Source organism: Haematobia irritans, chromosome 1 (assembly GCF_050003625.1).
Source record: "Haematobia irritans isolate KBUSLIRL chromosome 1, ASM5000362v1, whole genome shotgun sequence".
NCBI lineage: Eukaryota > Metazoa > Arthropoda > Insecta > Diptera > Muscidae > Haematobia > Haematobia irritans.
Genome location: NC_134397.1, coordinates 75,154,158 through 75,168,718, shown reverse-complemented (window position 1 = coordinate 75,168,718; position 14,561 = coordinate 75,154,158). Strand labels below are relative to the sequence as shown.

Genomic DNA, 14,561 nt, shown 5'->3' with positions numbered 1-14,561 from the left:
TTGAAAAATTTAAAAAAAAAAATATATATACAAAAATTCTTTTTACCATCTACTACATACTACTTACAAAAATTCTAAATGTATAAAAATTAATTTATAAAGAAAAATATTCCTCATGTTATATAGATTTCTTTTTTTTAATATATGTATAACTCAAGTAATTTATTTTTATTTATTTAATATATATATTTATAGTTGTCATTTAAAAATTTTATTTCTCCTAAAATTGATCATGTATGACTTTGGCTTTAATAATTTTTTCGTTTTTTATTTTTACAAAAATCTAACCCCTTTTTTATTTTTCAAAATTTTTATTTTTTTCTTGTTTTTGTAATCTTCTTAAACTAATGAGACTTGCATTTTGTATTGATTGATTCTTAAAATAAATTTATATATAGTTTTTTTTGTTCTCTTTTTTAAAATAAACACCATAAGGGGAATTGAATAGTAAAGATCTGTTGTGTATAGTTTTGTTAAAATTTTTTCAAATTGTGTTTAGCATAATGTTTTCCTTCAGAAAACATGACAATAGCAAAACCAAACATGTACAAAGTGAAATCTATATACAAATAAAAAAAATGGAAATGTTATGTATGTTGAAATTGTTGCAGATTATTAGTATACTGTATGTGTTTCTTTGGATAATTGTTTATAAGGCATTTAATTCAAAATGTATAAAATTAAAACAAAAAAAGAAATAATTTATGTAAATTATTGTAAACGAAAATATTATCTCTAAGGTTTGCATTGTGCATCATTATCACATCTCATCATTATACTAAATCTCATGCATACACTTTCATATATCACAAATAAGCAACTATTTCATTTCACCATCATGGAGACACATACATACATACACACACACATACAGATCCATTCCTAAAATCCTAAAGAAATAGTTTTTCCCTAATCCCCTTTTTTCCCCCACCATTGAACTAAATGAGGTTATGGTTATTTGCAAATTTTTGCATTGCCTATTTTGAATTGTTTAATTAGACCTAATTGCGCCATGAATTCGATTCGTAATAAAAATCACCGAACTAAACTTGCTTGTCATCTCATGGTTTTGACTTTTTCTTTTGTGCCTGATTTAATTTTAGCATAAGAACTAAAAAACAATATTAGGGCTGTTTTCTTTTATCACTGGATACCCTAAGCCGTGAAGGACTAAAATAAAATAGAGTACTCGCTTATCCAGAACATCTCCAAAAATATGCAACACTGTCATCAGCTGTTTATAAATAATCACAGAAAAGAAGTTAAATCTTGCATTTTTAATATATGAAATGCTCCAATTAGTAATAATTATATACTGCTGCGATTATTTATGACACTGTACCACTTTGAATTTCATGTTTTTCGATAAATTAGTCAGTTGCTATTGTGAATCAAAGAAGCGTCACTTTAACAAAATACAATCTGGCAAGATCGGCGCGACTTGCACTGATGAGTTGCTATAGATAGAACACCAGTGAAACGATGTTCTGGATAGCCCATACAAGTGTTACATCCAGTGCTAAAAGAAAACAGCCCAATTGAGCATCTTTGAAATGGGACAAATTTATTTCATTGGGTTTATTAGTAACTCACAATGATATGCTTTGTGATTGAAAGCTACTATAGTGTTTAATTTTAGGACTTGATCGCCGTGAAACCATAAACCAAATTAAACCACATCAAGTATAGAAATATGCAATGCTGTCATCAGCTGTTTAAAAAAGATCACAGCTGATAAGATGATAAATATGTTAGTAACAACTAGCAATTTTCGTTAAATTCTATCATAATAAAGGGTGGTTAAAATTTCAAGGGCCGATGTTGATTTTGAATAAAACACAAACTATTTAGGAAATTATTGTAATTTTATTTTATTATGATATATTGGTATTACTCTATTATGTATGGAACAAAATATCGGCCAAATGGGCGCCGCGACCTCGGTGGCACACCTTCATCCGATGGTCCAAATGGAGGTTCTATGCCGTTAATGTGCCGAATTATCTCATCCTCTACGTCGGCCCTTACAATTTAATTCTGCCTTCTAATTTTATTTTCATTTTTTTTTTGTGGTAATTGTTATTCACAATAAAGCGCTATTGTCGGGGGAAATTTTTTAATATTGAAATTCAACCCACCAAATTTTTATTGATGCAATGTTCTGAAGAGCTCATCTAAAGATAGTAACCATTGTTATGAGAAATAATCTATATAAAGGGTGATTCTTTTGAGGTTAGGATTTTCATGCATTAGTATTTGACAGATCACGTGGGATTTCAGACATGGTGTCAAAGAGAAAGATGCTCAGTATGCTTTGACATTTCATCATGAATAGACTTACTAACGAGCAACGCTTGCAAATCATTGAATTTTATTACCAAAATCAGTGTTCGGAAAATCCGCTTTTTTATCGACAAATTTTGTTCAGCGATGAGGCTCATTTCTGGTTGAATGGCTACGTAAATAAGCAAAATTGCCGCATTTGGAGTGAAGAGCAACCAGAAGCCGTTCAAGAACTGCCCATGCATCCCGAAAAATGCACTGTTTGGTGTGGTTTGTACGCTGGTGGAATCATTGGACCGTATTTTTTCAAAGATGCTGTTGGACGCAACGTTACGGTGAATGGCGATCGCTATCGTTCGATGCTAACAAACTTTTTGTTGCCAAAAATGGAAGAACTGAACTTGGTTGACATGTGGTTTCAACAAGATGGCGCTACATGCCACACAGCTCGCGATTCTATGGCCATTTTGAGGGAAAACTTCGGAGAACAATTCATCTCAAGAAATGGACCGGTAAGTTGGCCACCAAGATCATGCGATTTGACGCCTTTAGACTATTTTTTGTGGGGCTACGTCAAGTCTAAAGTCTACAGAAATAAGCCAGCAACTATTCCAGCTTTGGAAGACAACATTTCCGAAGAAATTCGGGCTATTCCGGCCGAAATGCTCGAAAAAGTTACCCAAAATTGGACTTTCCGAATGGACCACCTAAGACGCAGCCGCGGTCAACATTTAAATGAAATTATCTTCAAAAAGTAAATGTCATGGACCAATCTAACGTTTCAAATAAAGAACCGATGAGATTTTGCAAATTTTATGCGTTTTTAAAAAAAAAAAAGTTATCAAGCTCTTAACAAATCACCCTTTATGTACTTTCGTTATACGCTCAATTCACAATAATAAGCCACTGGGATTTTGGAATACAATTACAGTTAAAGGTGGGTATTAAGTTTCAGTTTATCCGCTAAAAACGTCATTTTTTCACGATTACTTTTCTTTAATAATCCATTTTAATGAATACATACTTTGTGAAAATTTGCTTTGGGCTTATCCCCATCAAGTTATAATAAAATTTGCAACAAATATGTATAATTTTATGCATTTTTCTTACTGATTTAGTTTTTAGTTTAGCGATTTTAGCGGCTAAACTCGAACTTAATACGCACCTTAATGGTGTAAAAATTCCGAAAATTGGAGTAACAGTGTGATGGCTTTACAACTGATTTTAAAATAGGAATAATTTATTTTAGAACTGGATAGCTAAACCATGAAAATACAGAACTCTTTTGATTAGAGTACGCACATAGACCAAGGAAGGTATAGACAGCGCTGTAGTTTGTCTGCACACCGTAGAAGGCTCTTTTTCGTCTGCAATTGAGTGATTTTTTTAATTTGGCTTTTGTTTTCTTTCCTTTGTTCTCTCGTTGAAACACCAAATATTGTGAAAGTTTATAAACTACTATTCATCCACACCTTTTTTGTAATGCAAATTGACTGATTTGTACGGTAATTCTCCTTTTCCAAAAAGTAATTGAGTCACTTGACTGGGCAATTGAGTGGAATGACTGCGCACTGCAAATAAACAAAACCATGGCGAATTGTCAAAGTATGTCTCTATTTTAATTGGTCTATGGTACACACTAGCATCAGCTGTTCAAGAGCAATCACAAAAACTAAATGAAATATTTTAAATAGTAATAAATAATTGCGATTATTTATGACACTTTACTAATTGTACTATTTATTTTTCTTAGATAAAATTAACCACGATCAATAGCCATTATGTATCAAAAAAATATCAGGATTATATAAAAATTAATCCTGGCAATACTCATACAATTGCATTGCATCCAGTTATAAAAGAAAACAAGCCTATTGTTAAAATTCCAACTGGAATTATAGAGATTAAGCTTCATACATTAAAAATTTAGTTTGTTGCATACGTAATTCTGAATAAATTGTTAAAGCAGCCATTTTTGGGAAAGTTACCCTGTGTTGAACAAATGCGTACAAAAATGACTGGATAAGCAAGCTGTAAGGGACTAAAAGAAAACACAGTAATCGTTTCGCGACCTTAGAATGACAAGGTTCTAAATGAAAAGAGATTAGTATTCACTTAGAACCTTGTCATTATAAGGTCGTGGTTTATCCAGAACATATACACATCTACCCAAAACTGGCATCAGCTGTTTAAAAAGTTAACAAATAACTTAAATTCTAAATTTTGAATGTATACATTGTTCAACTAGTAACTAATTGTTAGGGCGGTTATTTGCGACATTTTATTGCAATTAATTTCAACTTAGTGGACAAATTAAGCACAAACATAACTATTGTGAATCAAAGAAATGTCAATATACGTAAATTCAACATGGCAACATTAGCATGATTTGCACTGATGACATGTTCTGGTTCGAACACGAGTGCAATAATGTTCTGGATAGTTCATACAAATGTTAAATTCAATACTAAAATAAAACATACCTATTTTTATTTTATGGAGGGGTTTTAGACGATGCAATTGGTTGCGTGCAATTTTTTGTATTCTCTTTTAAAGTTGCTTCTTAAAAACATCAGCATTTATACGGTGCAATTTTGCATGCAATACTCTTGAAATTTTTTGACGTTTATTCGCTCAATCTTCTTTAATTGGTAATTCGTAACAATAAAATATATAGTGAAAAAAATTGTTTAAGCAACTGCAAAAATAAAAATGAAGGATAATAACGAAAAAAATCATTGAATCACCACAACTCGTATGTTTTCATATTTTTAAAACACCTCAACAGAATACAAATAAAGCAAATGAACAAGACTACAAACGACAGTGAAGAGAAATGTCCAAAAATTGCAAGAGGAACGAAAACCGTGAAATTTTTTCTTCCCCCTTTGCTTCTCTACACCGTTTGCCTACAAACAAGAGTTGCATGCAATTATTGCACGAAGAAATAGCATCGTATAAAAGGCCTCATGGTAATAATGGGAAATATTAAAAATATAGTCCACAAATATATCTCCATAGTTGTGTCGGATTTGCTTATTTCATAACTGAATAATTTTTTTTCCACAATCTACTGTGATCAGCTGATAGTAAAACCCCATACACATTACACTTTCAAAACCCACTTTAACTAGATTTCAACTGTCATTTGCCTTATAAAAAAGGATTTCAAATCCACTTTTAGTAGACTTCGAGCCAAATGTGAATGAGCTATAATACATCATGCGTAATAGTTTTGTCGTAGTATTTTTTATGCATCGTAAGACCCCATGATTTGCAAAAAAATGCGATGTGAACGTCCCATAATTTACATACTTAGAGTAGCCAACAATCTATCGAAAACTGAGTTATAAGGCCGGTATGCACCTCTAGCGAAATTTTCGGTAGCAAAAATTTGTTTAAGTCTACAACAAAAACAGGGCTGTGTACACAAATTTTAAACCAGCTAATCGCTTTTAAAAATTGTTAATATATGTTTCAAATATTCCTCAAATAAATTGTTTATTATTTACAGACCTTTTAAAACTTTTACGCACACAATGATTGTAATAAATTAAATGTTTGCTGCCAAAATATGCCTTTGACAACCCTGTTATTTTCATTAGAGGTGCGTACCAGCTTACGAAATTGAACGCTACCGAAAATTTCGTTAGCATAAATAGCAATGCATTTCTTATGGGAATGAAATTTTTCGCTAGAGGTGCATACCGGCCTATAACACAAACAAGAAATTAAATTCATCCAACCAGATGTCTGAAATAGACATTCACATTCGTTTGGCAATATTATCTTAATCCTAAAACTTATATACTCACTTGGCAATATATTTCTTTTTAATGTAAAGTCCAGATTAAAATTGGATTTTATACTTTTTTGCGATTCCGAATATCAGAGCCTGGGGGATAGTTCTCTTAGCATGATTTGACCCCAGCAAAAAATGGAGCACTATTTCAGCAGGATTGTAAGGGAGAGAGGCAGTACCAACTGCTTACAAAACAACCGAATCAGCAATGATTTTTGTGGGCGATGTCCCGATTTAGAGCAGCTTCTACATAGCGCTGATATAATTGCTCATTTTAATAGAAATATTGCTCAGAAGTTATAATAATCTTGAGTATAGCATTGTTGGCGTGTAGGAAAACAGCACTACCTTTCATGCATCCATACTGCATGAATTGGTTGCAATAACGTAAACGAATGATCATAAACTAGTTTAGATTATTGATTTATTTATATTTTAATTGTCGTGAAGTCCAGTTTTATATAAAATAAGTGAAATAGTTGGGATGTAAAGAACAAAAAATTGTAAGTCAAACTTAAAAAAATTCAGAAAAAATTAAATTCATATTTAAAGTTATTACTCCTTCAATAGATTTATCAAAAAAAAAACCCTGTCGTCCAGGAAATGATGAAATAAAATTGTTTTATTTGCATCTTCAAACAAATTGACCGAAAATAGCCCATCACAAATAATTAAAAACATAAACTAGTTTGATTACTCGTTTACATTATTGCCACCGATTCATGCAGTGTGGATGCACTGCCTACTTTATTGTATACCAACAAGCGCAATTAAACTCTTACTGCTGAAATATTTTTTGCTGGGACATTTCGAATAGGTTAAGGCTTTTCGTACCCGTCAGTTTATCTCTGTTACAGTTGGTCAAAATTTTAAATTTAATTTGGTTACAATCCTCTTATGAAATAACCGATTAAGGAAAATATATATTTAAATACAAAGTAACAAATAGGAAAATTTTACCCTGCAATAAAACGTTAAAGTACTTATCAGCAATTTCCTGGGCAGAAAATTTAGCGAATGTCTAAATAGGCAATTCAACAACATAGATAGAGTTTTGCTCTCTCTCTCTCTCTTATCGAGAGCAGGGAACTACGTTCAATGTGAATTCCTACCCCGAACACTCAAACAATCCTCTTCAAATCATGATATAGTTGGTATATTGGTTAAAGTGGCTTTGATCATTTTTAAAATATAAAAAAACGTAAAATATTTATTCTTTAATCTTTCACCATGTTCGGATCAAACTTTTTAAACTCAATTTTTGAATTTTCAAAAATATACTTCCTTAAATGATCAAAGTTTAATCAATATACTGATTAGGTCACAGTCACAATCATCAACAACTCGAATTTCATTGAAAAATACTACTCGAAATCTCTTTAAAAGTGTTCAGTATAAATACAAAATACCTGTGTTTATTTATCCTCGTATAATTAAATATGTAAATATCAGTATAAATTTTAAATGTAAAATAAAATGATCCTTGATAATTATCCTTGCACCTTTAATACACAGTTTCATAAATCCATATATACATAAGAAATGACCTTTCCTATACCACAATAAATTTTTTGGCAGCTATATGTTATCCATATATATATATATAAAAATCATATTGTAAACATAAAAATAAATATAGACTAGGATGAAATAATGAAGGAAGAAACAAACAAAAAATATATAGATGTAGTATAAAATTCAGAAGTACATTAATGCTTCAATCCACTGCCATACAAAATGTCATTGTAAATATTATTTTATAGAATTTGTATTAAATCATAAACCAATTAAATTCATTAGCAATTGAAAATTATTAATAAAAAAAAAATAAACCTCGCTGCTTTAAAAAAAATGATAATTTCTATTAATAAACTAAGAAAAAAGAACAACAACAAAAAAATATGGAAAACAGAAAAACTACAAAAAAAGAATCGAAATATAATCACTTTTTTGAATACAACAAAATGTTTTCTTTTTAATATTTGGAAATATCTTATACATATGTATATAGAATTGACGTTTGAGAGCGATTGTCAAACTTCTCCGTTTATTATGAATCTTAACTCGATTAAATAACAATAAATTTATTAACAAATTAAACATTGCAAAGCGAAATATGAAATTTAATGTTCAGATAAATTGTTTCTTACGAAAAACACAAAAAGGAAATGTGTGAAAGTTATTGCTTACAGTTTATGGATGTGGGAATTTGCAAAGAGAATTAAAAACTAGGCTTCCTCTCTAGACAATACCAAATGCGACAGATCGCATTGCCAATCGAAAGAATTCGGTCATCGTTAAATGTAGTTTGACTGAAAAAATTGCATTGGTAACTCTCCTATTGAGCGAATTCAGATTCGCTCTCTTTAATTAATAATGTGATAGCACAACAAAACGTACGAATTCTCCAACTATTTGAAATAAAGTCTTTGTACAACTCACTAGCGCCAAATTGAAATAAGTTTCAATGATCGAGATTTATTAACACGTAAGTTTTATTTATAGATAAATGTGTTGTAAAACAATGTTTTATTATTATTTTATTTAAATGTTGTCCTGTGTCGTTTCGCTTTTAAAATATTATTATAATATATTTAGTATTTTGCCCTAAGCATATCCTTGTATTTGTTCGATTATACCCCTATATATGCTAAATCGACGCTTTTAAAGTGGACCCAGTAAAAAAAGCGTCGCCAAAAAAGTAGTGAACATGTTCTTTTTGGATCCGGAAGTAGTGCAAAATTGGCGCAGAAGCGATGAATTTAACACGGGATTGTCATAGGACAGATGTCCACCATGTCAACAGCCGTTGCACTGAATTTGCATCACTTCTTACACTGTGATTCAAATTCAGTGTTTTGGATGTGAATAAAAAAATGTTGTCATATTTTGACAAATAAATAATTTTTATAATTTTTTTTATGATTTTTAATGCACTCTAACGCTTGTCCGAAACGTTTGAATTAAAATGTTTTGAAAAATTCTCAATATTTCTTTAATGGATTTTGAATTTTTTTTGGACAAAATTTCAATAATTTGTACCATTTTATTAAAGCTTAAAGGGTGATACGGTCAAAATTTGGTCAATATAAACTTGACGTATTTCTTTCAATTTTTCATTTAAAAAACCTGAACACGCCTCATCCCAGCTAGCATTTTTGTCGTTTTTTAAGCACTTTCGAGTCTTTTTCGAGTCTACTTGGCGATTAAAAAGGCAGAATATGAGCTCATTTTATGAACATAAAAGACTCTTTTGTCGGGAGAAAAACGTGACTACCCGCGACTCTTCTTTATAAATCATTTATGAGTCTTCTTCTATAATATTTTGGAGTCTTTTTCGACTCATTTTTTAGTAGCATTAAAGTCTTTTTTGAATCGTTTTTGATCAGTTTTTGTCTTAATATACCTCATCTGCGATTCTTTTCCGAGTCGTTTTTCAATTATGATAATAATCCCTTACGAGTCTTTAATTGATCACATATTACTCTATTTATGAGTCACTTATGAGTCATTTAATAGTCATATTTCTAATCGCAAATGACTCTTCTAAGTGCATTTTTGAGTCGGTTTTTCTGAACCCTTTCCCTTTAATTAATAATACGTGTTTTTTATTAATATAAATATTTAATATTAATATTTGTATTATAATTATTTTAATTAAAATACTTAGAATTTAATAACAAAATTATAAATAACAATCATTTGTTAATATTTCTTTAAATGAAAAAAAAAAACAATTAATTTTTATAAAATTAAATAAAAAAATATATATACTTAATCACTTCTTTTCGTTTTTGTCAAACGATCCTTAGCATGGACAAAATGTTTTTGTAATACGACTTTCATTTCCCTGTCTGTCGTTTCGTATTTAAGATGACATATATCTAAAAATATATAAGTGATTTTCTTGTAATAAAATTTAATTATTATTTGTATTATAAATATTTACTTACTTTTAATTAAAGTTATTATGAAAGATTTTTCAGCACTGGGCTTAGTGCTAGTCCCCTTCCAGCCATATAATGTAGCCAGTTCATCGGAATATACTTTCCGAACTGAATATCTTAAAAATTGTGCGTGTCCTTCTACGCCGCTTTTTGCTGTAACCTCTTTCTAAAAAATGTAAACAGTGTTAAGAACAATTATAAATTATCAATTTTATTTGTTAGTTTGTTTCGTCGTCTTTCATACTTACAATTTGTTTCAGCTTTTCTTCATTTTCCTGTAGCAAATTTTCAAATTCATTTAAATCGTTTTTATTATTAAATGGAAGTTTCTGACAATATTTCTGACAATATTATAGAGATTGCCCCGTTAAAATTGTGATTTAAATAAAAAAACACTTGCAATAACTCTGTAAGATCATTATTTGATCACCAAAAGTACTCGAAGATGACTCCTTTAGACGATTTTAAATCGAACACATTTTATGCCCATTAGCGCGAGTCATTTTCGTGCCATTTTTTGGTCCCGTAACTGTTTAAGCAGTTTTTGATTACCAAAAGTACTCGAAGATGACTCCTCTAGACGGTTTTTGTTAGATTTTTGTTATTTTTTGTTGTATTTTATAACGAACTCATTTTACGCCCATTAGCGCGAGTCATTTTCGTATCGTATTATAATCACATAACTGACATAGCAGTTTTTGATCTCCTAAAGTACTCGAATATGACTCATTTACATGATTTTTGTTAAAACAATCACCCAAATGCTAGCTGGGATTTTGAAGGTGTGTGTGTGTGTGTGTGGAATGTTGCTCCTATTTTGATTTTGGAATTCACTCTTCAGTTGCCAAAATGCCGTCCAAGCAAGAAGAGCAGCGTATCAAAATTTTGCTCGCGCATCGCGAAAATCCGAACTACTCGCACGCAAAGCTGGCAAAATCGCTAAAAGATGCCAAATCAACCGTTACAAATGTAATTAAAGTGTTTGGGGAACGTCAACAGCCAGGAAGTTTGGATCGGTGGGAAATCGAAAACCGGAAGCCGCTGAGACGACAAAGAGAGTTGCCGGTAGTTTCAAGCGAAACCCTAACCCCTCTCTCCGAGATGCCGCAAATAAGCTGGGTGTATCGTCTACAACCGTGCATCGAGCCAAAAAACGTCTTACAAGAAGGTAGTGACTCCAAATCGCGATGATAAACAAAATACGACGGCCAAAGCGCGATCCCGGAGGCTGTACACGACGATGCTGACGAAGTTTGACTGCGTGGTAATGGACGACGAAACCTACGTCAAAGCCGACTACAAGCAGCTTCCGGGACAGGAGTTTTATACGGCAAAAGGAAGGGGAAAAGTAGCAGATATTTTCAAGCACATAAAACTGTCAAAGTTCGCAAAGAAATATCTGGTTTCGCAAGCCATCTGTACCTGTCGCTTGAAAAGCAGCATTTTCATAGCTTCCGGGACTGTCAACCAAGAAATTTACGTGAAAGAGTGTTTGGTTAAACGTCTGCTGCCTTTCCTGAAGAAACACGGTTGTTCCGTACTGTTTTGGCCAGATTTGGCATCTTGCCATTACGGTGAAAAGGCCATGGAGTGGTACGCCGCCAACAACGTGCAGGTGGTTCCCGAGGACAAGAATCCTCCCAACACGCCAGAGCTCCGCCCAATTGAGAAATACTGGGCTATTGTCAAGCGGAACCTAAAGAAGACCAAAAAAACTGCTAAGGACGAACAGCAGGTCAAGGCAAACTGGCTCTCTGCGGCGAAGAAGGTGGACAAGGTGGCTGTACAAAATCTGATGGCAGGTGTCAAGCGTGAGGCCCGGCAATTCGGATTTGGAAAAGCGAAAGCCTAACTAAATATTTTTCCTGAATTTTATACTAATTGAACTTGAAAAAGAAATTTAATTTGATTTTTTAAATAAACGATTTCACCGATTTACACGCGTTTTCCCTTGACCAAAATTTGACCGTATCACCCTTTACTCTGTTTTTAACCTTCTTGAAACAAAAAAAATTAATTTACCCATTAAAAATAAGAAAAAAAACCGAGTTATAAATAATTGAATTAAAAGAATTTCCTGTGTAGTTGAAATAAAGAACATCTTTGGGAGAACATCATTTGGAAGTGCTTTTAAAGTTGTGCCTTTGGAAGAACTTCCAAATTTTTTGCTGGGGAGTTATAGTTTCCGTAAGCATTTAAACTTAAATTAAATTACGGTAGCGGTGGTGATGAAACCGAACTTTGAAATGGTGGCAGGGTTGGTACAGACACAATTACGGCCACTTTCTCATCTGCATCATCCTTACAAATCTGTAAATGTGTTTAAATCCTCTCGAAATTTCTGCCCGATTTTACATTGAGCTCAAAAATAAGGGAAATTGATTGAGATAGTGATTGAAACAATAACTTTGTCTAATTAATTTTTTGAAGTGCAAAAACGTGTATGTTGGAGTCTCCTTTGTGAATGGAAATAATTTTATTAAGAGAAATACTCAAAACATAGATGTTTCTCCAAAAACTTGTCAATATCATAGTCTAAAAGCCAATAGATTTAAATATGCTTCAACTGAACATACACCTCATGATGCAATAACTCAATGTAGTGGAACTATTACAAAAAAAAAAAAACGTTTAACGACATGGAAATATCAGGCAAATTTCGTTTAGAGTTGCCCCTTGATTTACCAGAAATTGTGCTTTTGACACTCGCATGTATTTCCCGGCAATCAGCTGATGATCGCTGATTGTGGAAAATGAAGATATGTGAATATAGTACAAAATTTATTACCATGGTTTCTATATTGAAAAAAGGTATTGATTGAATTGCTACAAACAGCTGGCTTTTTAGTTATCAGCTGATTGTATAAAACATGATCTATAGGTTGTATTTCATTGCATATATGCGTTTTTTATTTACCTCTACTTTTAAGATTTTAATCGATTTCTTAAGTTATATTATTATTATAAGCATGGCTTTAATTTTTGTTTTTTTTAGTATTAATTGGTGTTGCTTGTATAAAATTAATTTCATTATTTTATTATTTTTCAATATTTATGTTTTCAGTTGCATTACAAAAGAGCATGATAGCTAGCTATACAAAATGGGGGGTTTGGATTTTGGTCAAACAATTACGTACAAATGTAAAGCACAAATGGGTCAAGGGATAAGTAATTACTTAATTTTTTTTATACTTATTTATCAAGGGATATGTAATTAATTGTTTTTTTTATGTATTTATAAATTTATATATTTTTGTATTTAAAATGTTTCCTGTATATATCCAATATATTTTAGTCTACCCATGGGCCTTTGGGAACTGATAGCTGTTATGTGGACAATCGGTTGGACCTTACAAAAGATCAGCTGATAAAGGATTATACAAACTATACCGTTAACCGAGCCTAAAGTTTTCTCCTGCTTCTGCCATAGGCAAATAGAGTTTTTTAAATTGTGCTACGGGTACCTACGTTTCTTACTTTCATTTTATGTGGAGAAAATGTGTTTTTGTAAATCTAACTAATTTCCTTGTATTATATCATTCTTTATCGATTTGGTATTGCCATATTTTTATATTATTTTTTTTTTTTTGTAGAATTTGTAAAACAATGTTCCTGCTTTTAGTGTTAGCATTTATTTTTATTATTATTCTATAAATATATATGTATGTATAGGAGATCAAATATATATTTAGTTATATAAAACATATTTATGCAAATATTTTCTAATATATTGCAATTAAAAAACATATATTTGATAACATTACATCTAAACTGTACATATGTACAAACGATATAACTTTTCTTTACAAATAGCTTTATACTTTTGTCCCTATAAACTAGACTTGTATAGAAAAGTAACGAAATACTAATTTATTTACATAAATCTAAATAAATTTTAAGTTTTAATTTTAAAGACTGAACTACAAATAAATATCCATTAAAAATTTTAATTGAAATTTGTATGTGTTGTTTTTTGCAATAGGCCGTAAAAAAATTGTTCACGGTAAGTAATTGACCCCAAAGGCACAGCTTGGCATTTTCATAGTCATATGTACACTATTACTAAAAAAAACGCAAATAAATATTAACAAGTTTATTTGTATATAAATACTGCTGATGCTCAACAAATTTGTCTATTGAATATGAGGCATTTGTTGTTGAAATATTTTTGTAGATGCTTGACAAAGAAAGCAGTAAAAACATCCTGAATTTTCAAAAAATTGGTTTGTTGAGAAAATAGTTGACCGCTATAGATATGAAAACAAAACCAAGTATAAACGGCCGTAAGTTCGTCCAGGCCGAATCTTATGTACCCTCCACCATGGATTGCGTAGAAACTTTTACGAAAGACTGTTATACACAATCGAATTACTTGGGTTGTGGTATCTTAAATCGTTTTCTAATTGAGTCCACACGTGGTATATATTAGACAAAAAGGTATGTAAGTCTACAACTAATTACGAATCGATATGGACTTTTTGCACGGTACGTAGAGAGCCAGAATTGAAATATGGGGGTCGCTTATATGG

At 31.3% G+C, this 14,561-nt stretch overlaps 1 protein-coding gene across 1 annotated transcript in view; it reads left to right on the top strand.

Moving 5' to 3' along the window:
* The window catches only part of bnl (fibroblast growth factor branchless), a 302,142-nt gene extending 288,186 nt beyond the window's left edge, over window positions 1–13,956 (top strand). The window contains exon 5 of the mRNA XM_075290776.1: window positions 13,328–13,956. Within this exon, the coding sequence (XP_075146891.1) occupies window positions 13,328–13,400 (73 nt within the window). The 3' untranslated portion in view covers window positions 13,401–13,956. The remainder of the gene's footprint in view (window positions 1–13,327) is intronic.
* Window positions 13,957–14,561: the final 605 nt, after the last annotated feature.